At 53.1% G+C, this 25,862-nt stretch overlaps 1 protein-coding gene across 1 annotated transcript in view; it reads left to right on the top strand.

Moving 5' to 3' along the window:
• Positions 1-13,109: 13,109 nt before the first annotated feature.
• LOC118617051 (mediator of RNA polymerase II transcription subunit 12-like protein) overlaps positions 13,110-25,862 on the top strand; it is a 173,475-nt gene continuing 160,722 nt past the window's right edge. Inside the window, exons 1-4 of the mRNA XM_036242536.1 lie at positions 13,110-13,137; positions 14,713-14,898; positions 15,430-16,256; positions 16,868-16,878. Of these exons, the coding sequence (XP_036098429.1) occupies positions 13,110-13,137; positions 14,713-14,898; positions 15,430-16,256; positions 16,868-16,878 (1,052 nt within the window). The remainder of the gene's footprint in view (positions 13,138-14,712; positions 14,899-15,429; positions 16,257-16,867; positions 16,879-25,862) is intronic.

A 25,862-nucleotide genomic window follows, 5' to 3' on the forward strand; every position in this document is an offset into this window, starting at 1 on the left:
GGAGCTGCTCCATCAGCCTTTCCTGTCTATCCAGCGCGGGTTTCATGGGCGGTGTTTCTGGGACCTACTCTCCACTGTCACCTCTGCTCTCAGACCCTCCTGTCCCCCTTTTGCCTCCCTCACTCCCTCTCTCTCTCTTTTTGATCCTCACCTGAGGACATTTTTGCATTTATCTTCAGGTAGAGCAGGAGGGAGAGAGAGAGAGAGAAACATCGACGTGAGAGAGACACGTCGACTGGCTGCCACCTACACGACCCCAACCAGGGCGGGGGACAAACGGCAACCGAGGTCCGTGCCCTTCGCGGGAACCGGACCTGGGGCTCTCTGGCCCGCGGGCCGACGCTCTAACCGCTGAGCCACACTGGCCAGGGCTGTCGCCTCCATGTCCTAAGCTCTGGACCTGGGTGAACCCAGCGATCCGTTTCCTCCGCCCGCATCCAGGCAGCCGATCATTCCCTGATGGGGCCGACTGACCCCTCGATAAGTTCAAGGTCGTTGCCTTCGAACAGGTGCTCACACTAGACAAAACACCTGTTTCTCATTTTCCCCTTTTCCCCTGTGACTGTGGAAGCCTTTCTCCTTTCCTGAAGCCTCCGATGTCTCTTCTGAGGTTGTCAGAGAAAAAATAGAGGCTGTCCCCTAGGAACACTGCCCTCCCAAGGACTCGGCCCCTGCCCCTGGGTCCCCCCTTCCCTCCTGCTCTAGGGCAACCCTCCCATGTGAGGAGAGGCCCGTCTGCCTCCCAGGGACCTCACGCCGTGGACTATTTCTGTTTTCCTCGTCGTATATTCCACCTTTTTATCTCACCTGAACCTTTCCAACTTTATGAAGACATTTCACACTTCTCTCATTTAAAAAAAATAATAATCATAACCCACTTCCAGTTATTACCTGATCTCTCTTCCTCCCACACGGGTCAAATTCTGAGGAACGCCGTCTACATGCCCATCTGGACGTGGGTGCGTGCCCACCCTCCAGCCACGCCATCCTGCCTCCCCGCCCCACCGGGCGCTTTCGCTGGGGCTGTGGGTCACTCGTACGAAAGCCCGCCTTTCAGTTCCTGTCCTGCTGACCAGCCCCTGCTGAAAAGTCCCTACGGACCGACATGATTTAACTCTCTCCTGGTTTCCTTCCTGCCCCCCGGCCGTTCCTGTCCGGCTCCTTTGGAAACGCATTCATCTCGACGTGGCCGCTAAGTTACAGATGCCCAACTTGTTCCGTAGTCTCCCTCCTTCACGTCCTACTTTCTTCCCAAGGGCCCGTGAGCCTCAGGTCCGTGCCTTCAGTCTAGACGTCTCTGAGCTCCAGACCGAGAACATCGAGTTTCCTCTCCACTTACCGTATTTGTTTCTTGTATAAGATACTTTGACTTGATGAAAGTCAAAGGTATTAATGATCTATTGCTGTGTAACAAAGCAAAACTTAGCACCTAAAACCACAAACATTTATTTATTTATTTATTTATTTATTTTTCCCTTTATTGATTTGAGAGAGAGAGGAAGGGAGAGGGAGAGAGAGATAGAAACATCGATGAGAGAGAACATTGATGGGCCGCCTCCTGCATGCCCCTCAGTGGGGATCAGCCCACAACCTGGGCATGTGCCGTGACTGGGAATAGAACCGGCGACCTTTTGGTTCATGGGTCAAGGCTTAACCACTGAGCCACACCGGCTGGGAATTACATCCAAAATTAAACTACTGCTCCACTAATCCCCACCCCAGAAACATGGCTCCACTCCTGGTTTCTCTTTCTCAATGACTGACACCTCCATAGTTCCCATTCTGTGACCCAGGAACTTGGGAGTCCTTCTGGACTAGCTTGTCAATCTCACGCCATCAAATATCTGCTCCTGATTAAATTCTGCCGTTTTTTTTCTCAAACGTGACTCGGATCTGCTCATCTGTCTCCACCGCTACTACCACCGTCCGTCTACTGGGAGCAAGCATCATCTCCTGCTGGGCTTGCGATGACCTACTAACTGGTCCCCCCTCATCTGCTCTGACCACCTCCCCCAGTATGCATTCTATGTGGCAGACAGAGTGACCTCTCCACCATAGACCTCTGAGTGCAACACTCCTCTGCGTTAACCCATTCAACGGTTTCCCAGTTCCTGTGGACAAAGACAAAACTCCTCAGTGCCCCAACTGTTCTACACGGTCTGGTCCCTGTTCACCGCCCCGCCTCACCGCACAGCTGGCTCCGTTCCTTCTTTCCGGGGAGGCTCACTTTCTTTCCGGCCTCCTAGCCACAGGGTCTTTGCAAAGGCTATTCTTGCTTATACATTCTTTCCTCCTTTTTGCCTAGTTAATTTGTATTTATCTAAAAATTTTTTTTCTTTACTAATTTTAGAGAGAGAGGAAGTGAGAGGGAGAGAGAGAGAGAAACATCGATGAGAGAAAACAGTGATTGGCCGCCTCCTGCACGCCCCTCACTGGGGATTTGGCCCAAAACCTGGGCCTGGGCCCTGACGGGGAATCAAACTGGTGACCTCTTGGTGCAGGGTCGACGCTCAGCCACCGAGCCACACTGGCCGGACTATATTTATTTATTTTTTTATCTCAGCTGAAGCTTTGCTTCCATGAAGAATCCACTTCCTGGAAACTCAGAGACTTATGTCTTCTTCCTGAAGCTCTTGTTATAAATTGCAGTTTTGTACTACTTTGTGTGATTGTCTCTTCTATATTCTGTGCCACCAACGGAGAGTCATAGCACTGCTGTAACCCCAGCCTGCACAGGACTTGGTGCGTAGTAGATGCTCAGGAAACATGTGTTAAGCAAACAGAATTTCATGACCACAATTATCCCCAGTGCGTGCAGGTGTCCTTGCTCGGCCTGGTGAGACTCCTGGGGCCTGTCTGTGATTAGTCCGCCTGTTTGCTCAGAATCCTGGACGACTCTGGACTCCAGCCCCAGGTCCTGAAGGTCTCGTTCCAGGTTTAAGGGATGAACTGCCCAGACCACGGATCTCAGCAGCCAGGCCTACTCATGGCGCCTTTGTATCCAGTCCTGTCAAAGCCTCACAGGCTCTCGGGCCGCACGTTCTTGCTCAGGGGCCTCGCGAGGCGCGGTGCGCTCTGCCCGGCTGGGGAGGCTTCCTGGGGGGAGGCCCTCCTTCCTCCTCACCACCGGGAGAGAGCACTGTGGTGCCTACGACCAGTCTTCCTTGCGTGGAAGTGCCAGCCGGCTGGAGATGGAGGATGCTGGCTTGTCCATCCGTCCTGTCCTCAGCTCCCTGCAAAAAACGGGAAACTCAGGCTCTGCCCCGGGGGCGCCGACAATCCCGTGAGTACCGAGGCCGTGCCGCGGTCAGAACGGCTTCAGCAGCTCCACGCTGAGGGTCTGCCCCGCGGAGCTCCCGCGCTCACGGAGGGTCTGCAGAGAAGAGGAGGTCAAAGCATCCCTGGGTGATGGCCCCACGGACCCCCCCAAAGGACCCCACATCAGCCCCATCCCTGCAGCACACTGTGAGGACACCTTGGTTTTCAGATTGAGGGTTTGAACTTCACATTTATTTATTTATTTATTTATTTATTTATTTATTTATTTTTATCCTCACCCGAGGACATTTTTCCATTTTTTGTTCAGGTAGAGTGGGAGGGAGAGAGAGGAACAGAGAGAGAGAGAGAAACATCGACATGAAAGGAACACATCGAGTGGCTACCACCCGCACAACCAACCAGGGCCGGGGACAAACTGCAACCGAGGTACGCGCCCTTAGCGGGAACCGAACCCGGGTCTCTCAGGACCACAGGCCGACACTCTAACCGCTGAGCCAAACCGGCCAGGGCTGAACTTCACATTTAAAGTAGCAGCGATTGCTCCGGCCCGTGGGGCTCAGTTGGTTGGGCGTTGTCCCAGGCACCAAAGGTTGCTGGTTGGATTCCCGGTCAGGGCACACGCCTGGTTTGTGGGCTCAACCCCTGGGAGGGCGTGTGCAGGGGGCAGCCGATCTATGTTCTGCTCTCACATCGATGTTTTTTTCTCTCTCCCTCTCCCTTCCTCTCTTTCTAAAATTCAATTTATTTATTTATTTATTTAATCCTTACCCGAGGACATTTTTTGTATTTATCTTCAGAAAAAGTAGGAGGTAGAGAGGGAGGAATAGAGAGAAACATCGATGTGAGAAAGACACATTGACTGGCTGCCACCCACACAACCCCAACCGGGGCCGGGGATGAACCACAGCCAAGGTACGTGCCCTTAGCGGGAACCGAACCCGGGACTCTCTGGTCCACGGGCTGACGCTCTAACCGCTGAGCCAAACCGGCTAGGGCTAAAAAAAAAAATCAATTTAAAACCATCTTTAAAGTAACAGGAATTTAGCAAAGAGTTTTCAGCAAGAAATAAGATTTTTTTGAAAACTTTATCTGATAACCTTGTGCATTAGATTTCAGGACAAGTAACTGAGGCAGGGAGACAAGTTGGGGTATACAGACGACCCAAAACAAGAAATGCTGCAGGCTCGGACTAAGGTCGTAGCTGAGAGGGTATCGAGGGCTGGCTGACTCGGAGAGATTTGGGCCAGAAAGCTGCAACAGGCCTTCCGTGTGGGTAAAGGTCTAAGACGATTCCACACTGGACAGCTGGGGCCGTCTCCCTCTCCGCTCTGGCAGGCACCTTCAGGAAGACCAGCCGGGTTCCCTCGGGTCCCCCATTTACCGTAACTACTTCCCGTTCACCTGGGCGCCGCTCCCCGCTCTCCAGCCTCCCTGCCGATTTGACACGCTTCCCCGTCTTCCTCTGCGACCCCCTCTGAGACATCATCTTCATACTCACCGTGCAGCTCCACTCGTCACCACCGTAGCCAAGGGGTGTTCTCCTTTCTCTCCTCAGCCCCGGCCACCCAGCCACCGGGCCTTGCCCTGCTCACGGGAAACAGGGCCAGCTGGCAGCGGTGACAAGCGAGGAAGACGCTCTGTTTAAACTGGGGCATCTTGAGTCCGCGGAGACGGGAGACTCCCCTTTGAGCAGCAGGCAGGGGAGGCTGGAGAGGCCGTGAGCAACCTGGGCTGGAGCGAGGGGGAGGCTGAGAGCAGAGGGAGAGGCCGGGAGGCAGGAGGCGGGGCCCGGGCCACTGCCTGTATCAAATGACATGTGGTTCCTTCCAGACGGGCCAGACCCTGGTCTCCCTTTCCAAAGACGTGGCAGGAGTTCCGATTCTCCGTCCGTCTGCCCTCTTGCTGGAGGTTTCGCTGACTGACAGCTTCTCTGCCGGAGAGCGCGCAGACGAAAGGAAGGGAGATGAAAGGCAGCTGGTGAATTTTACTTTTTGTTAACAGCTCCGGGAAAGGCACTGTGGTGATAATGCAGGGCATTGGTTTAACAGTCCTAATAAAAGTGCGATTATAAACAGCACCCGTGGAACTGACCTGTGCCCTACTAGTCCCCAAATGCTACTGAGACCCAAGAGTTGGCAGCATTTATTTTTTTATTGGTTATTGTTTATTTATTTATTTAAATTTTTTTATCCTCACCTGAGGATATTTTTCCATTTTTTTGTTCAAATAGAGTGGGAGGGACAGAGAGAGAGAGAAACATCGACGTGAAAGGGACACATCCAGTGGCTGCCACCTGCACGACCAACCGGGGCCGGGGACAAACTGCAACCGAGGTACATGCCCTTAGCGGGAACCGAACCCGGGTCTCTCTGGACCGCAGGCCGACGCTCTAACCGCTGAGCCAAACCGGCCAGGGCTTACTGCTTATCATTTAAACTTTAGATTTAACAAACAGTAGATACCACACTGTCGTTTAGATGTCCCGTGGATGGGAAACAGGTCCTCGTGTAAAATTTCATCCTGTTACGTTTAGTTTATCCTTTCAATCTGTCAAGATGCTTTGTGTAATACTCAGATTCTGCCACCCAATTTATTTTTCACGCTTTCCTGTCCTGCGTGAAAAGAAATAATCCTCTGAGAGCTGAACTATTTCATAATTAATAAATATAAGATTAACTTCTATCAGATAGAACCCATCCTAACAGATGCTGTAACTAACAGATGATGAAGACTAGAATCCTGACTAGTTAACAATAAGAAAGCAGTCCGACCGTTGTGGCTCTGTGGTTCAGCATCGACCCTGCACCAAGAAGTCGCTGGTTCAATTCCCAGTCAAGGCACATGCCCAGGTTGTGGGCCGATCCCCAGTGGGGGGCGTGCAGGAGGCGGCCAGTAGATGTTCTCTCTCATCGATGTTTCCATCTCTCTCTCCCTCTCCCTTCCTCTCTCTCTAAAATCAATAAAGGAAAAAGAGCAAAAACAATAGGAAAGCAGTAACCTACTAATCATGTAAATGAACACTAATCAATTGCCCACCCCCCCTCAGATTTGAGGCCAGACCTGGTTAGCAGAGGTCTCCATATAAAAGGGATCACACTCTGAGGAGCTGTTGGAGCCAGGCAGGTAAACCAACCCTCTGAGGGGAGCTGCTCAGCTGGGGCTGCGACATCAGGCCACACTCAGAGGGGCAGGTCTGCCTCAGCTCCAGCAGACTGATGTCATTGAAAATGTGCACCCAGATTTTTCTAGAGCGTCCAGAAGTGACAGTGCCAGCCCCAAACAAAACAAAGCCAGAAAACATGTTTTTGGACCACTAGGAACCTCTGGCACGAAGTAGCTAATGGAGACTTTGGACAGTAGCAACCTGTCCACGTATCCACCAATGGGGCCAACGGGCAGAGGTGTGGCATTTGTCCCATCACGTGGGAGGTGACTTCTGTGGGGCAGCCTGAGCCCACAATGCTTGGAGAGTATCCAAGTCCCTTTGCTTTCCCTTTATGCTCACCAAAACAACTTCTGCTCACTAGTTCGATTTTACAACAGACTTCACAATTCGCAAGTGGGTGGTCTGAGTAAGAGGATGTGCTGATTTCAGTCCTCGGCATGGGCCTTCCTGGGTATCAATATTAGCGTTCTGCTTTTCTACTGGGCTCTTGCTTGAGCGTGTTCAGCACGAGCCTGCCTTGTAGAGCTTTGAAAGGCTCTGAGGAAGCCAACAGAATAGGGTCCCGGTGCTGAAAAGTGAACCTGCGACCAGCCAGAAGGCTTTCTTCCTGTCAAGGCGGCAGGCAACACTTTGCTGGTGAATGAGGTTAGATCTTTAGGCTTGTCATGGGGTCCTCTTGGTAATTCAAAATTCTCTGGTCACATCCTTTGATTTTTTTTTTTTCAGCCCCCAGACTTTTCATGTCCTTGGTCTCTTGACACTTCTATCTGTCGAGGAATTCATTGCTTTTTGGGCATCCCCTGTCTTCCCAAGTTGTCTCTGCTTTTCTTCTTTACTTCTTCAACTTTCTTTCATTGCTTTTTTATTTCTTTTTCTGTTGATGTTCCCCATTTTTCCTCCCTTTGCCCTCCTCCACCCAGACTCTGGCTCGCCTCCCTCTGGCCCTAACGGCATTGTTGTCTAAGTCCATGGGCTGTGGGCTATGCATGTATGTTCTTGGGCTCTTCTCTTCACTCCCTTTCAGCCCGTCCACCCCTCCTACCTCCCCTGACCTCTGTCAGTCTGTACCAGGTTTCCATGACTCTGGTTCTGTTTTGTCAGTTTGTTTTGTTCATTAGATTCCACATATAACTGAGATCATAAGGTATTTGTCTTTCTCTGACTGGCTTATTTCCCCTAGCATTACAATCTCCAGGTCCATGCATGCTGTCACAAAAGGTAAGTATTCCTTCCTTTTTACAGCTGCATAGTACTCCACTGTGTAAATGTACCACAGCTTTTTTATCCACTAATCTACCGATGGGCACTTGGGCTATTTCCAGATCTTAGTTATTATAAATAGTGCTGCTATGAATACAGGGGTACATATATTCTTTCTGATTGGTGTTTTGGGATTCTTAGGATATAGTCCCAGAAGTGGGGTCACTGGGTCAAATGGCAGTTCCACTTTTACTTTTGTGAGGAAACACCACACTGTTTCCCACAGTGGTGGCCCCAGTCTGCATTCCCACCAGCAGTGTACTAGAGTCCCCTTTGCTCCACACCCTCGCCAGCACTTGTTATGTGTTGATCTATTAATGATAGCTAGTCTGGCAGGTATGAGATGATACCTCATATGGTTTTAATTTGCATCTCTCTGATGATTAGTGACATGGATCATTTTTTTTTCATGTCTATTGGCCATTTGTATGTCCTCTTTGGAGAACTGTCTATTCAGGTCCTTTGCACTATTTTTTTAAATCCTCACCCGAAGATATTTTTGTGTTGTATCATCAGACAGAGTGGGAGGGAAGGAGAGAGAGAAATATCCATGTGAGAGAGACACATCTACTGGTTGCCTCTCGCTCGACCGGACCAGGACCAGGGAAGAACCACAACCAAGGTACGTGCCCTTGACTGGAATTGAACTTGTGACTCACTGGTCCATGGGCCAACACTCTAACCACTTAGCAAACTGGCCAGGGGGTTTGCCCTTTTTTAATTGGATTGTTTGTCTTCCTGTTGTTGAGATGTATAAGTTCTTCATATATTTAGAAATTAACCCCTTATCAGATGTATCACTGGTGCCAAAGCAATCTATAGATTCAATATAACCCCTATTAAAATATCAGTGGCATATTTTACAGATCTAGAAAAATATTCCCAAAATTTATATGAAATCAAAACAAACAAACAAACAAACAAAAAACCCCGAATAGCCTCAGCAATCTTGAGAAAGAAGAACAAAATAGGAGGGATCACAATACTGGATATCAAACTATACTACAAAGCCATTGTAATCAGAACAGCCAGGAACTGGCATGAGAACAGGCGTATAGATCAATGGAACAGAACAGAGACCCCTGAAATTGACCCACGCTTTTATGTCAATTAATATTTGACAATGGAGGCAAGAGCATACAGTGGAGTAAACACAGTCTATTCAATAAATGGTGTTGGGAAAATTCGACAGATACATGCAAAAAACACACGAAACTAGCCCTGGCCAATTTTGCTCAGTGGTTAGCGTTGGCTCACGAACCAGAGCTGCGGGTTTGATTCTGCTCAAGGGCATGTACCTCGGTTGCGGTTTCATCCTGTTCCTGGTTGGGGTCGTGCAGGAGGCAACCAGTTGAAGTGTCCCTCTCACGTCGATGTTTCTTTGCCCTCCCCCCTGCGCCCCACTCTGTCTGAAGATAAAAAAATAGGAAAAATATCCTTGGGTGAGGATTAAAAAAAGAAAAAATGAAACTAGACCATCAATTTACACCATACACAAGAATAAACTCAAAATAGATAAAAGACTTAAATGTAAGTGACAAAAATCATAAAAATCCTAGAAGAAAACACAGACAGTAAAATCTCAGACATCTCTTGTAGCAATATTTTTGCCAATATAGCTCCTTGGGCGAGAGAAACAAAGAAAATATAAGTGGGACTGCATCAAACTAAACAGCTTCTGCACAGCAAAATAAATCATCCACAAAATGAAAAAGGAACCTATTGTATGGGAGATCATTACTTTTTTTAAAAAAATGTTTTTTGTTGATTTCAGAAAGAGGAAGAGAGAGGGGGAAAGGGAGGGAGAGCAAGAGAGAAACATTGATATGAGAAACATTGGTATGAGAGAGAAATATCAATTGGTTGTCTCCTGAGGGTGCCCTGACCGGTGATGGAACCTGCTAGGTATGTGCTCTGACCAGGAATCGAACCCTCGGCCCTTTGATGTATGGGACTATGGTCCAATCAGCAGAGCCACCCAGCCAGGGCTTGTTACTTTCTGTTGTTTTAATTTGGAAACGCAACTGCTTCCTTAGAGCTCTTACTAAGATCACACATGCGATAGGTTCACTAGGACTGGAGCAAATGCCCCTTTGGAGCCGGGCTGCCCATGAGCCACCCCCAGCCACACGTGGCTCTTGACCACGCACGAGGCAGTGGCTCTGAAATGAGATGCGCTCTAAGCGTGAAATCCACGCTAAGTGTCTAAGACTCAGTATTAAAAAAGAATGTAAAATATTAACACATTACAAAATTGATCACGTGTTGAAATGACAATATTTCAGCTAGATTACTTAGACAAACGTACTATTAAAATTAATTTTACCTATTTCTTTTGACTTTTTTATTTTATTTATTTTTCTTTATTGACTTTAGAGAGAGAGGAAGGGAGAGGGAGAGAGAGAGAGAGAAGCATCAATGAGGGAGAATATCGATCGGCCGCCTCCTGCACGCCCCCCACTGGGGATCAGCCCACAACCTGGGCATGTGTCCTGACCGGGAATCGAACCGGCGACCTCTTGGTGCAGGGTCGATGCTCAACCACTGAACAACACCGGCTGGGCTTACCTTTTTAATGTGGCAACTAGAAAATGTAAAAGTACATACATATTTGGCTTGAAACACAATTCTACTGTCAGTGCTGCTGTAGGGAGCTTTACTAGATGCATTTTCCATGGTTGTACAAGTAGCCTAAAGACTATATTAAAAACTCCAGTCCGACCAGTGTGGCTCAGTGGCTGAGTGTCGACCCTGCACCAAGAGGTCACCGGTTCGATTCCCGGTCAGGACACATGCTCAGGTTGTGGGCCTGATCCCCAGTGGAGGGCGTGCAGGAGGCGGCCAATCGATGTTCTCTCTCATCGATGTTTCTCTCTCTCTCTGCCTCCATTTCCTCTCTGTAAAATCAATAAAGGAAAAAAAAAAAAACTCCATTTGGTTGGAACGCCCCAAACGAACCCTCCAGTTTTTCTCTATTCTGACCCACCTTCTCAAGCCTTTCTCATTTTTCCTTTTGTTTAAAGGCTCAGAGAAAGGGGGGAGGTTTTCCTTTTTGAGTTAGAAGCAGGCACACGCCCTGCATTCGAAGGCAATGGGGTTATAAGAACAACCTAAAGTGAACGGCACTGTCTGCAGGCACTGTTAGCAGAACACGGCGCTCTAGACACCTGGACAAGCTCCAGTCCCGGGGAAACACGCAACTTTAACTCCTTTCCCTGTAGGCCCTACCCTGAGAACGGCCTCTTTGCACTTGGGTGGGAGCATGCTCTTCGTCATGGCGAGCTGGGGGGAGCTTTGCTTCTCTTACTGCAGACCTGTCCTCCGAGGCCACTTTTACATGCTAGACAGTGATCATTTCTGCTGTAGCACACTGACATGAGTGTACGCTGGAGGGTCAGAGGGATCTAAGTTTGATGCTGCCTTGTGCCAGTTACTTTACTGCTAGAAAGTCACCTGCTCATCTGTAAAATAGAGATAATAGAATAATTCTTCCTCTTCTGATGGGGGATCACCCTGCCTCTGCTCCTAGCCATTCTCCACTCTCATGTTTTCTTCTTTATTGATGTTAGAGAGAGAGGAAGGGAGAGGGAGAGAGAGATAGAAACATCGATGAGAGAGAACATCGATTGGCTGCTTGCCCCCCTGGGGATCGGGCCCACAACCTGGGCATGTGCCCTGGCCAGGAATTGAACTGGCAACCTCTTGGTGCAGGGTCGACGCTCAACCACTGAGCCACACCAGCTGGGCTACTCTCATTTTTTGAAATCTGCTCTGCAAATATTATGTCTCTGCCTTTTGCCAAAGAAATTGCATTCCTCACTTCAAATCTCGTGAAAAGAGCTTTGGAAAGACAACTGGCCTGGGCATTGGACATTTTCTCACTACCCAGACTGGAGAACGTTCAGGTGGTTTGCAGAATGCATCTCTGGTGGGCAAGGAGATTAAGCTGGTGAGAAACCTTGCATCAGCTCATGTACAGACAGAGGACATCTGTGTGTTTCCTGCAGACCAAACATAGGGACAGAAACCCAGCCATGAGCCATCTTTTTAAAAAACATATTTATATGTTATTGATTTTGAGAGAGAGAAGAAGGGAGAGAAACATTGATGTGAGAGCAAAACAGTGGTCAGCCGCCTCCTACACTCTGCCTACTAGGAACTAAGCCCATAATTGGGTCATGTGCCCTGACCAAGAATTGAACCTGCAACTTTTCTGTTCATGGGACAATGCTCAAGCAACTGAGCCACACTGGCCAGGGCCAGCCATGAATCATCGTAAAGATACTTTGCCCAAGAGCACAAAAGGGGTCTTAACTCTGGGGAAACTCCTTGCAGAATCCTGAAGACCAGGGCTTGCAGGAGCATAATCAGCTGGAGAAATTACTGAGTGGTTTTTGAGAAGCCCTTGGAGATGACGCAAGGAAAAGGGTCAACTTTCAAACACTTGTCAACTCACAAAAGCAGCCCTGGAGAGCCAGCTTCCTATTTGGAGGGCACAGTCCCACATGCTGAAAGTGGTTTACAATCCCTCCTTTTCCAGCCACATAGCAACCCCTTCCCTCAGGTGTCTGACCTCGGCCCTTCCTGCTAGGCTGGGGTCTGGGGGGGCCTGTGGTTTTCTCTGAGGAATCAAACCATTACAGCCTGGGGAGGGGGCCGTCCTTAGCCTGGTAAAGATCAGATGCCCCTTATAAGGTCAGTAGCAAATGAGACTCACATTTTTCAACAAGAATCTGTACTTATCAGTTGTCTTAACCAGCACCGTGATGGGGAATTGAAGTTCCGTAGGGAGCATGGTGGCTTCCATGTCAAGCCCACCACGTGAACTGGCTTTAGTCAGCTTAAAGATGAACTCAGGCCCGGCTGCTGTGGCTCAGTGGTTGAGCGTTGACCCTGTACCAGGAAGTCGTTGGTTCGATTCCCGGTCAGGGCACATGCCCAGGTTGTGGGCCCAATCCCCAGTGGTGGGCGTGCAGGAGGCAGCCAATCGATGTTCTCTCTCATGGATGTTTCTCTCTCTCCATCTTCCTTCCTCTCTGGAAAAAAAAAACAAAAACAACCAATAAAGGAAAAACAAAGGAAAGATGAACTCGGGAATGGAAGGAGGAGAGCAAGAGGGTAAGGTGGTCATGTGGAAACAAGTCTATTCTGTGTGGCATATTTGACATGTGGCAACAAACAACAAGGTGTTAAATAAAGGAAGAGAATGAGAAATACGTGATAAGGGGACTGAAAGAGACGAAGAATCATCTAGTACCTCAAAAGTTTGGGGTGGGCGTCTAGTCCCGACTCCAAGAACTGCCCCCAGGCGGCTATCCGAAAACCAAGGCCTGGGGGTTCCTTACCTGGGAACAGGAGTGAGGGCGAACTGAGCCAGGGATTAAGGAGAAACCGCCGCTTCTCGATGGGGGTGGATTTCGAGGAGCACCAGGGTGAGGGAGCTCCATGCCCATGGGGAGTCCAATGGTGAAAGAATGATTCCTGAGGAATTAAATGATATTTGAGTGTATTTAAACTCGCTCTCTCTCTTCAATGTTGAGAGGGCCAACTAATCCATGCCCGATTGTCTCTAAACAGGGGAAGGAGTTAAGAAAAATAAGAAGGGAGATCAACCGTGATAACCCTTTCCCTTTTCTCCCAAACCCTAGAGACACATTATCAACACATTTTAACTTTAAAATAAAGTCTTTACGGTTCGCTAAGATTTCGAGTGATTCAACAGTTTTCCCTTTGTGGAGGCCGGGCAGAGGTTGTTGCTTACGTACACCAGGAAAGAATTTAGGTTACCTCTCTCATCAGACTAGGGTATCAGTACAAGGTATCCCCCAAAGTACCACGAGTGATCTCCAGCCCCACACACCCACCCACCTGGTTATCTTCCATCACGTACTAGCAAACAGACATTCTCTGGGTGCCTACCACGTCTCAGGTTCCGAGCTCTGCTCAGGCTGAACAATAAACAACACTGTTCTCTCCAGTGTGTGTCAATATATCGGGGGCGGGGAAGATAGAACAAGGACTGCAGCGCTTTGATAACTCACAGCTGGAAGGTGAGGACTTGGGGGTACTCAGGGCATTTCTCCTGCTTTATGGTATACCGGATCATTTCCCTAAGCAAATGAGATAGCCGTCCTGTTCCCAAGCAAGAAAGTTGATTTGATAGCTTCCTACGCACAAGGGCAAGTTCAGCTTGGAAGTTAATCCAGGGTATTAGTGGAAGATGAGTCCTCGGGTGGGGTGTAGAAGGAGGGCAGGAAATGCCTCCAGGTGGAGGGTAACTGTTCTCTAAAAGTACTTGCCCACGTGGAGGAAAGAAGCCAAAAACGACAGGTGTGACTTGGCCTCAAGCTGCTTTGGGAGATGCTAATAGGTCAAGGTCAGGGGGGAGGAACTAGTCTGTAGGACATTGCTATGGGCCTTATCTCCTCCTTTCTTCCATCTTCTTTGCTTCAAGTCAGCAGGGGTAAGTAGACATTCAGAGGTGGCTCATGTCTCCTGAGCACCCAGTATGTGCCAGGCGTTGCACGACGTCTCTGGGTTCGATTCTGCTCGCACCGTGGTACAGAGGGTAGAACCAGCAGCCCAGAGACATTCCTTCGGGTGTGGGGACTTGACACAGTCAGCAAGGGCAGGTCAGGAGCCCCGTCCTCCCATCCAAGTCCCGGAGACCAAGACAGGAACTCCGGACCGGGCTACGTGGCTTTGAGAATGTCACTGGGCCTCCCTGAGCTGACTCAGTTTCTCCACCCTTAAAAAGGGTACAGTCAGACCTCGCAGGTTTCTTCTAAGGAGCCCAGACCTTTCCCGACAAGGTGCTGGCACCAAGGAGGGCTCCGTCAGTGGCAGCCCCCGTTCTCAGCCGAGTGCGGGGCGTCCTCCCACGCGCCCCCGCCGCTCCGGCCTCGCTGGGCTCCCGGCAAGTGGCCCGCAGCGAGCGGGGAGCGCGGCCGGGCTGGAGGACCCAGGTCTCCCCGGGAGGACCCCCCTCCCTCCACACGCCCGCACAGGTGAGATTTTCAGCTCGGCCCCGGGGACAGCGACCTTCGGGGAGCTGGAGGCGGACGGCGCCGGTTCAGCCCAGGGCCGGTCCGGCGCCGGGCCCGCGGGCGGCGCGCTGCGGCTGGAAAACCCGGAGAGGTGGATCGAGCGGCCCAGCCGAGCCCCCGCGGTCCGGCCCGAGCTGGGCATGCTCAGTGCGGCCGGCGCTCCCGGGCCGTGGGGGCGAGAACGCCGGCGTCGCCTGTCACCCCCACACAGTGGCAAACTTCCCGGCGTCCCCGGGGCTCGCCCGGGCGACACCGACACCTTACAAATAAAATCTAACCCGATCCCCATCCCACGCGAATCAGGGAGGCTGCGGCCGCCGGAGGGCCGCCCCCGGCCCCTGCCCCCTAGCCGGGGACCAACAGGTAAACTGTCGGGGTGGGGGCGGGGGCGCGGGGGCGCGGCGGCCGGGGGGAGGGCGCCGGCCTGAAGGAGCCGAGACGCCCGCGGGCAGGCTGGCCCGTCGGCTCCCGGCCCCCCGCCCCCCAGTCCCAGCCCCCGGAGGGGCAGCAAAGGGTTAAGTCGGCCCCGCGCCACCGCGAGCACGGCCCCTCCAGCCGCTGCGACCGCCAGCTGCGCGGCCCGGCGCCTGCCCGGAGCCCCTCGCGCCTCGCCGTCCGCGCCCCTGCCTCCCCATCCCCTCCGGGCCTCTGCCTCTGCCCCGCCGGGTCCGCGCCCAGGTGGCGGCGTCTGCGGGGCGCGCGGCGGCGGCCGGGATCCCCGGCGAGGAGGGGGGGCGGGGGCGGGCCGCCCGCGGTCTCAGCCCGGGGCCCAGGGCCACGCTCCCCCGGGGCCGCGGAAAGTTTCCCCCCCGGCGGCCCCCCCCACCGCCTGGCCCGCGCCCGGCCGGGCGGGTCTGGGCCCCTTGGCGAGGAGCCCGGCCCCGGAGCGCTCCCCCCGGCCGGGTGTGCGCGCGGGGCTGGGGGGGAGCGTGCCCGGCGGGCGGCGCCGACCGCTGCGTTCCTCCCGCAGCGCCCGGCGAGCGCGCGCGGGGCCGCGAGGGCGCCTGTCTGCGAAGTGCTGCTCCCTGGCGCCCAGAGGCGGCGGCTCCAGCTCCCACTCATTCATTCGCCGGCGAACATGCGAGATCATGGCCGCCTTCGGGCTTCTCAGCTATGAGCAGAGACCGCTGAAACGGCCCCGGCTCGGGCCGCCGGACGTCTACCCGCAGGACCCCAAGCAGAAGGAGGTGAGGGCGCCCGCGGCCTCCGCGGCCCCCGGGGCCGCGCTCCGCAGCGCTGACCGGGGCCAGGGCGGCGCGGCGGGGGAGGGTCGGGGGCTGGCGGCGGGCGCCGGGCTGGGGCGGGGGGACCCGGCCGCGGAGGCCGCGCGGCTGTCAGGTCCGCGCTCCCCTGGGGCGCGCGCTCCCCGGCGCAGGGGCGCTCCCCGGGTCGGGGCCTTGCGCGGCGCCGCTGCCGCTCCGGCCGCCTGCTTGGCCGCAACCCTGCAGCTCGCGCTCCCCCGCGTCTGCCCGCGTCCTGCTCCTTCTCCGCTCCGGGAAATCGGCGTAAACTTTTTGGAAAATGTGGGAATGCGGTGCCTCCGACACATGTCCTGTGTTTGGCTCCAGCTGAGCGGGCCCTGGGGGCGGGGAGGGGGGATGTGAGTGTGTGTTTCGGGGGGGGGCGCTTTTCTGCTCAAAATTTCCAGTTTGCAGTGAAGTCGTTTTTATCGGGGTGGTAAGTGTTCAGTTCTTTGGGCGCACTTCTTTCTGGCTCCCCTCTCCCCGCTGAAGATCGATGTCACGGGAAACACGGATTTGTCCGTAGAGCCCATTGGCTGCCTCGCGGGTGGCTGTTTTGGAAAAGCTGTCGGGTGACCTGGGAAGGGAACTGGGTCCCGACATTGCCTCTTTCTTTGAATGAAATTAATTGGAGAGACCTTGGCTCGTGCGCTAGGTACACTGTAGTCAGTGGCCAGGGGAACCACGGCGTTTTGTAGCCACGTATTGTTTGTCACTAGTTAAAAAGTAATTATGTAACAACTCCACTTATAATGAACCACCTGGGCGATGCAATTTGCCCAGGGATTTGCCTTTTTTTTTTAAGATTTTTCTGCTACCCAGCTGTGCTTTCTGAGTTTGTCAGTTGGTGCCCACCCGTCCTCTGTTCCCTTCAGCTCAACGCGAAGTGAGCACATTTCAGAACTCTTTCTGGGAATCTGAAAACCCCGCTATTAAAAGTTTACAGGTCATTAACATCACAGGAAGGGCTTTGTAAAGAGGGCAGGGAGGGGGGTCCTTAAAACTTCCCTGTTGATGAATGTATCTCATTCAGCAATACAGAAAAAATGTTCTGGTCCAGCTGTTTTGTTAATACTCTTTCTGAAAAATAAGGGGTGACAGGTTGTTTTAGAGAGTCCGCGCACCGAACTGGGAAGGGTTCCCAGGTGGCTCTCCGCGGAGGCTCAGCGTGAGGACAGGAGTTTGATGACATCTCTCAGTCTCTTTTCTACCCATTTTCCCTCCTTGACTCAAGAGAAAGTTAATTGTGAAGGACTGGAGATAACACGGGAAGGACCAAGTGTAAAGAAGGTCAATAGCTTAAACATTAGTGGCAGGGAATTGTTAGTTCGGTTTGGGACATTGATTGGCTGACCTTTATCGTCTTGTAATTCATGTCTTGCCACGCGTTTCTAGAGGACAGCGTCATGGATAGCATCACCCCGGTTAAGGGACAGTGGCCTGTGATGCCCTGTGGCCATGGGTTCCTCAGGTCCACACTCCTTGAGGATGGGGGCCTCTGTGATTCTGGAAAAAGTAATTTGGGATTTTAGGGTCTTAACATTTTATGGAATTCTAAAACTGGGAGTGACCGTGGAGTCTACTTTTTTTTGTTTGTTTGTTTTTAATCCTCACCTGAGGACATTTTTCCATTCTTTTGTTTAGATAGAGTGGGAGGGAGAGAGAGAGAAACATCAACGTGAAAGGGACACATCGAGTGGCTGCCACCTACACGACCCAACCAGGGCCGGGGACAAACGGCAACCGAGGTACATGCCCTTAGTGGGCACCGAACCCCGGTCTCTCTGGACCGCAGGCCGACGCTCTAACCGCTGAGCCAAACTGGCCAGGGCAGAGTCTACTTTTTATAAACTTTCTTTTGACAAGTGAAACTGAGGCCCAGGGAAAGAGACGAAAGGTGTGTAGAGAATGAGCAGAGGAGACGGACCACCCAGCCAGCATTTATGTCGAGACCGATCCTGTGTTAAGGATGATTTATGCTCAATTGTGTTGTTCTGATGTTACTCCCATCCCCTCAGGGAAGCCACATTTTTTGTCCCTGGAGTGGGGTTCTGTGTGACCCGTCGGATTTGAGAACAGTATCGACAGAGAGGCTTGGCTGTTCCTGGCTTGGTGGTGTGGTGAGCAGTGATTTAGACAAGTTCAGTGGTTTAGGTGTTGCCCCAGAAATTCCACCTGATCTCCGTATCACCTGTTCTTTATTCTAATGTTTTTAAAAATTAACATCTCAGGAACTTTTCACATTTCGTGTATATACATGTTTTGTGTACGTATATATGATATATTTATGTATGATATACATATATATCAATATAAAATGTAAAATTTGTTTTATGCCTACAATTTAAAAGTTTTATTGATACCACACACACACATGATTATATGTATCAAAACAAGACCATGATATTAAAACTTTAAAGAGTTTGCCCCAACCGGTGTGGCTCCGTGGTTAGAGCATCTGCCGGCAAACTTGAGGGTCTCAGGTTGGATTTCTGGTCAAGGGCAGGTACCTGGGTTGCAGGTTCGATCCCCAGCCCCCTGGTCAGGGTGTGCTGAGGCAGCCAATCAATGTGTCTCTCTCACATCCATATTTCTTTCTATCTCTCTCTCTCTTCCTCTCTCTCTCTCCCCTTCTCCACCTCTCTCCCCCTCTTCCCCTTCTGTTCTCTTTAAAATTCAATGGAAAAAATATCCTTAGGTGAGGGTTAACAATAGCAATAAAAAAAAGGTCATCTGTGCATCTAAAACTATTGTGTGTCTGACCTTGTGGGGAATGCTGCTTAAGGGAGGAGGTGTGTGGGATTCCAAGTTGCACAGACCTGGGTATGGATTCTGGTTCAGCCCCTTTGCAGCTGTGTGGCCTGTGCCAGGGATATACCTTCTCATTTGTAAACTAGAGTAAGAACAATTTGAGAACCTGGTACTAAATTAGCATTACATTTGCGTGAGAAAAGCCCTTCTGGGAGAAGGTATTCTTATTACTTCAGCTGTAACTTATTTTTAAAAAAATATTTGTCTTTATTGATTTTAGAGAGAGAGGAAGGGAGAAGGAGAGAGAGATAGAAACATGGATGAGAGAGAGCACTGACTGGCCACCTTGTGCACGCCCCCCACTGGGGATCATCCCACAACCTGGGCATGTGCCCTGACCGGGAATCGAACCAACGACCTCTTGGTGCAGGGTCGACGCTCAGCCACTGAGCCGCACTGGCCAGGCTGTAGCTCTAACTTTTAACTATTGTTAACCAGTGCTCATAGTGTTCTGGAAAACAGCTCCCCAGAGTTAGGATGGGGCCCTTGAATGTAGACCCCTTGCGGAGGAGTTGGGGGGAGGGGAGAGCTGGGAGCTGGAGCCCGCCCATGGGTTTGCTGTACTTGCCGAGGAGTGTGCTGTGGATCTGCGCTCCGCAGGGCTTGATCGTGTTCTGTGTTCTAATACTCGGCCTCTGGACACGGAGTCGGGAAACCGGGAGCCATCCTCGACTCCTTCTCCTCCCTTACACCCCATGATCCATCTGGCAGGGCGCCTGGTCCATCGGGTCCCCACACATACCCCATTCCACTCGCTGCTCCAGTTTCACCACTGTGCTCGGCGTCCGGGCTTGTATCCGGGCTGCCGTCTGGGCAGCTGTCCGCCCGTCCGCCCCCGCCGTCCGCCCTAATCTCGCCGCAGCCTGTGGTTAGGAGGGTGGGCGCCTCCCTGGGGTCAGATCCTGGCCCTGCTGTTTGCGTGGTCCCAGCTCCCGGAGCCTGTGTCCCTGCCCGTAGGGGGTTGGGGGGGTGCCTGCTTCACAGGGCTGTGGGCAGAGCACTGGGTCGTGGTCTTGTGAAGCCCTCCGACTAGAGTCTGGCGTGAATTCAGTGCCCACCACCGGCAGGCCGGCCTCTTCTTCTCACTGAGGGTCCAGCCAGTGACCCCTGCGAGGCCCTTCTGGTGTCCTGTAGGATCTGTAAGTAGGGTCTTATTTGCATGTTGCCGCCCTCCCTGAAGGGTCCGCTTCCAGGCCTCTGGGAAGCACCTGGCGTCTCGGCTGTCAGTTCCCGAGTCGCGGAGGGCGCAGGACACTTGGAACGCACACGTGAACAGGAGAAGATCTGGGGACGGAGGGGCTTCAGGGAAAATCTAGGTTAAGGCAGAAAGTATCCTGACCTCTACCTTAAAGGCTGACCGCGAAGTAGGAGGCGTTTTCCCTGCGGCACCAGAGGCCCGCACAGCGGAATAGTAAACGTTGTCAATACATCACGTTGGAAAGAAAGTTAGCGCAGCAGTGAGATTTCCAGGCATCGGAACCGTGGAGCCCGCCGGCGGTCCGGGCCGGTGCAGAGTGTGCCTGTGGACAAGTACAGCATGACTGGGGGGGCGGGGGGGCGGGGGGGCGGCCGGGTGCGGATAACCCAGAACAACTATCGGCTTGCTAAGAGCAGGTGGCAGTAGGTCTGAGGTGGTCTCTGTGATTTGCATTTTTTGTTTTTTAAATCCTCACCCCAGGACATTTTTGCATTTATCTTGAGATAGAGCAGGAGAGAGAGAAGGAGGAAGAGGGAGAGAGAAACATCCATGTGAGTGAGACACATCGAGTGGTACGTGCCCTTAGCGGGAACCGAACCTGGGACCCTCCTGTGGGCCGACGCTCCAACCTGCTGAGCCAAACCGGCCAGGGCGTGATTTGCGTGTTTAACAAGACCCCAGGTGATCTGACACTGTGGCCTGGGGCGCACTTTGAAAATCCCGCCCCAGGGAGAAGCAGGCAGCATTAGACGGCGGCCTGGGGCTGAAGTGCAGTAGTTCGGTGGAGCGCTAACCTCAGCCAGAGTCTGCTGGGCTCCCAGAACACGGGCCCTCTTCGCTCGGATGTGGGGCGTGCGCCGGGCAGGCCGGGCCGGCCAGGCCCTCCCCAGTGGCTCTTCACTTGGAATAACGTGCAGGTGTCTCACCGGGCCCTGCTCACTCACCGGGGCCTGCAGCCAGACCACCCGGTTCCGAGTCCCGGCTCCAGCACTCAGTGTGCCTGTTTGACTCGCATCTTACCTGTGGGATGGGGTGCGGATTTGTTTGTACTTCACGGCGTTGTCGGGGAGATAGAAGGAGGTTGGAACCATGCCTGGCACACACACAGTGGTCTGTGCAGGGCAGCTACGATGAGCATGCCCCCCCCCTTGTTAAATGATCCGAGGGCTTTGCACTGTACTGACAGTAATGTCCACAGGGCCCTGCCCTTTGCTCTCTGGCCTCTGGACCTGGGTTCCTCTCTCCTCGCTGGCTCATCCCCCTCTTGGCTGAGGGGTGGGACCACTGGTCACATCTCTTCTTCCAACAGGTCTGGCTCTTTTGTGTCTAGATTCCTGTCACTTGGGGTCACTAGAGTCCTGTTTCCTGTCATTGGGCCCTTAGAGTGTCGCACCCGTTGTCCCTGTCCTTCCTTCATTATCTGGTGTTAGTATGTTTTGTAGTTCATGTCATTGCTTGAAAGTCCATTATGAGGTTGCTGACTCCCTCTATGGTCTTTTTTTTTTCTTTTGATTTTAGAGAGAGAGAAGGGAGAGGGAGAGAGAGATAGAAACATCGATGGGCAAGAACATTGACTGGCCGCCTCCTGCACGCCGCCCATTGGGGATAGGCCCACCACCTGGGCATGTGGCCTGACCGGGAATCGAACCGGCGACCTCCTGGTGCAGGGTGGCTGCTGCCGGGCTGTAGGGTCTTCTGTAACCACCTAGCACGCAGGCTGCAGGGAGCGGGGCCGCTGGGCGTGCACAGGGAGGAGCTGCCCGTGCAGTGCCGCAGGGAGGTAGTGCTCAGCGAACAGGTGGACGGAGTTACCGGAACCCAGACGCTGCTGGCCCTGAGCAGTTGCACTGATGACAGTTTGACTGTCCCGATGCACGTTTGCTGTTGGCAAGGACAGTTCTTGTTAAGCCTCTAAGACTCTTTAAACCTTAAATGGGTCTTTTAGAGACAGCTAGGGGGTTGGGGGAGGGGAGGTGAACATTTTCTTCATGATCTTTGAGAGGGAGCATGCTGATCAAGTTGCCTGGGAAGAGAGGACATGTTGACCAGTGGCCTGGGGGCCAGGGGCCAGAAGACGGGGTGAAAGCGTCCCCCTGAGAGTGGCCCTGTCAGAGACCTGCCCGGACACGACTGTTCCCCGGGCCCCTGCTTGTTGAACTGGTTTCCTGGTCTGTGAGGCCGGAATCTGATAGGGATCACCTGATAGGGCTTTGGGTCAGAGGTGCTGCTGCCCGTTCCTGCCGTCAGCATGGTCCTTCCCAAACTGTGACCACGGGGGGGGGGGGGGAGCCAGGTGGTGTCGCTGCTGCTCAGGGTCAGCATGTCCCTGCTGAAGAAGCAAAGGTGCTTATGGCCCAGCTGGTGTGGCTCAGTGGTTGAACATCGACCCTGCACCAAGAGGTCGCTGGTTCGATTCCCGGTCAGGGCACATGCCCAGGTTGTGGGCTCATCCCCAGTGGGGGGCGTGCAGGAGGCAGCCAGTCGATGTTTCTATCTCTCCTTCTCCCTTCCTCTCTCTAAAATCAGTAAAGAAAAAAAATTAAAAAACAAAACAAAAACAAAGACACTTATGAATAAGCCTTTCAGAGAAAGACAGATCCCGTCTGATCTCATATGTGGATGAGAATGAACGGAATACACTGAGAAACAAGAGAAAAACACCAGGCAGCTATGATATCCCGCCTCTAGCCCCCACCTGCTGAGTCAGAATTTCTGGGGAGGAGGCCGAGGGGGATTTGCAGTTTAAACCAGCTTTCTGGGGGATCCCCAATCACAGTAAATTTGACTCTCGTGGTAGTTTGTGTCTTTATCTGTAGGGGACCTTGTAGGCCATTCTCCCTTATTCCTACCTGCTCCCCATGCCTTGATGTGTTAGACCCTCTAGACTGACACGCTGTTCAAAGTGTTCGTACCTTTTGGTACCTCCAGCCTATTTCCCTGTGTCTTGGAACAAAATCGTGCAGAGGAGTTGAGCGACTTTCCCCCTGGAGTGTTGTCCTGAGCGTGGTTCCCAGCGTGGTCTTGTTTTCTGTCAGCGGAGTGTGGCGTAGGGCAGGGTAGAGTCCTCTGCCTCGGCCTGAGATACCCAGAGCTCCCGCATGCCCTCGGCTACCCCGGGGCCACCGGGCACCAGGGAGCAGCTCCGGTTTTGTCCCGTGAGCACAGTCTTTGACCTTGTTTGGGGCTGCAGAGTTTTCCGTTTACTCTGGGTCTCCACTGGGCACTCTGGGGACTCACGCAAAGCTGTTCCTTAGGGGTGCAGCCCCTCCTTCAGTCTGCTGGGAATCCCACCGGTTCTGGCAGCTGTGGGGGTGAACCGTGCTCCTTCAGGAAGTTGGAGGGCCAGGAAGCCAGGTCTGGGAGTTGCTGCGTCCGCTGGGGACCAGGGGAGGACGAGGAGGAGCAGCCCCAGGATCTTAGGTGCCCCGGGAGCGGGCCTCTCGGGTGTGCTCGGCGACGTGGACATGGCGAAGTGGAAGGTGGGTCCCTGGCAGTCGGGATCTCCGAGAACTGTGATGATTCTAATGGGCTTCTGAACCCCCCGTGGGGTTCCTGACAGACCAGGCAGGAGCTGGGGAGCTGGGGGGTCTCTGAGAAGAGCAGGCGTCTCTGAGCTGAGCTGCAAGGAGCTGACTCAGCCTGAGGTCACGGTGGGGAAGCCGCAGGAGAGGCCTGGCCCCTGCCCCCTGCCCCTGCCCCCTGCCCCTGCCCCTGCCCCCTGCCCCCTGCCCCCTGCCCCCTGCCCCCTGCCCCCTGCCCCTGCCCCCTGCCTCCTTCCCCCTGCCCCCTGCCCCCTGCCTCCTTCCCCTTGCCCCTGCCCCCTGCCTCCTTCCCCCTGCCCCCTGCCCCCTGCCTCCTTCCCCCTGCCCCCTGCCCCCTGCCCTTGCCCCCTGCCCCCTGCCCCCTGCCTCCTTCCCCCTGCCCCCTGCCCCTGCCCCTGCCTCCTTCCCCCTGCCTTCTGCCCCCTGCCTTCTGCCCCCTGCCCCCTGCCCCCTGCCTCCTTCCCCCTGCTCCCCTCCTTCCCCCTGCCTCCTGCCTCCTGCCTGGTCCTCCCTGTGAACAGAAGGGGAAACACTGACTTTTAATGGTCTTTAGAAAATTTCTGAAGCTGGGTGATGTCGAAGCTCGTATACCAACCTCCAACCTATTTCTCTGTGTCTTGGGAACTTTACATAATAAAGAAAAATGTTATCATGTTACCACATAGCATGACTTCTACTTAAAAAAAAACGGCACGGGATGGGGCAAAAGTAGGTGTACCGTTGTTCGTGTGGACAGCAACGCAGTCGTTAGTCCATAGTAACACACGAAGAAACTCAGTGGTGTGGACTTGGTTCCAAGCCAGGCAGGTCCTGTTGGCTGCCGGGCAGGCAGAGGGACTCCGCAGGCTGCAGGGACAGACACTCAGCCCCCGGAGCGGCCAGGTGTGGCGAGGTTGGGGTGGGGGCCTTATGTGAGCATTCCAGCTGCGCTTGTGCTGTGTCCTTTTCCTCCCGTGAGCTGGGGGAACTCTCCCGAGCCATCGCGATCGCTTTGAACGTGAAGGAGCATTGCCCACGTCAGTCACTGCCCAGTGCAAGGTGCACGTTCACTGGTGCTCCGGGGCAGGCCGGCACCAGCCGAGTGTTACGACTCCAGGAATCCTGTGAGCTGGTCCGTAGTTTGCTGGTAGTTCGACATCTGGAATAATGGGAGTATTTACACCAAGAAAACTGGCAAGTGCTACAAATTAGAGTGGTTGGTTTTGCTTTTCTCTTTCAAAACGGGTTACAGAGCATTGGCCAGCGCACTGCTAGGTCAAGTCGTACGTCGCAGACACTTGGCTGGCTGTTTCACCGCCATTTTTAAAATTTTTTTTTCTTGATTGTTTTTAGAGGGAGAGATAGAGAGAAACATAGATGAGAGAGAACATCGATTGGTCGCCTCCTGCATGTCCCCTGTTGGGGATCAGGCCCACAACCCGGGCATGTGTCCTGACCGGGAATCGAACCGGCGACCTCTTGGTGCAGGGTCAACGCTCAACCACTGCGCCACACTGGCCGGGCATCACCATCATTCTTATCTGAGGTTTCCCTTATCCACTTCCAACAAAAAAGCTTTTTTTAAAATTTAATATTTTTAATTTATTTTTTCTCCAATTTTTATTAATTTATTTTTGTTAGAGATGTTTCTCCTTCCCCCACCCCGACCCCCTTCTTCTCATCCTACTCCCCCACCTTCCCAAAGGGACTTTTTAAGAAAAACCAGGTCCTCACTTTCCCAGCCTCTCTTGCATCTTGGAGTGAGCAGATGACTTAGTTCTGGCTGAAGACATTTCATGGAAATTTACCGCAGGACTCTGGAGAAGGATTTTCCTCCTCACTGAAAACAATACAGACAGAAAGGGAGAGCGCTCTTCATGCCTGATTGCTCCTTAGTGTCCTGCCTTTGGAAGAGTAGGAAGAGGATGTGATAGCTGGAGCTAGGCCACCTCTTTGTGACCACGAGGCAACACGCCTGCGGGTGAAAGCCAGCCGTAGAGGAGGCGTCGGGTGGCTTTCTGACGTTGTGACAGCTGATGAATGAATGGACTTTGGGACCACCTCTCCCTGGACTGCTTGTTAGGTGAACAGTAGATGTCCGTGTGATTTAACCCCTGTTGCACCAGTGGTCAGTGTCTTGCAGCTGAAAGCATTCTCCTATTGCCATGCTACTTCCCATTCACATGTTGGCACCCTCAAATTGTCGCAACACGAGCCCCTTTTTCCGGATGCGCGTTTCCGGAACGCTCCTGCCCTGGCTGCAGGTGTGCGCCGCAGACCCACACCTGCCGGCCCCTCAGGCAGCCCTGCGGCCCCGCCCGTGCCTCGCGGGTGCAGAGC

Source organism: Molossus molossus, unplaced genomic scaffold, assembly GCF_014108415.1.
Source record: "Molossus molossus isolate mMolMol1 unplaced genomic scaffold, mMolMol1.p scaffold_m16_p_5, whole genome shotgun sequence".
NCBI lineage: Eukaryota > Metazoa > Chordata > Mammalia > Chiroptera > Molossidae > Molossus > Molossus molossus.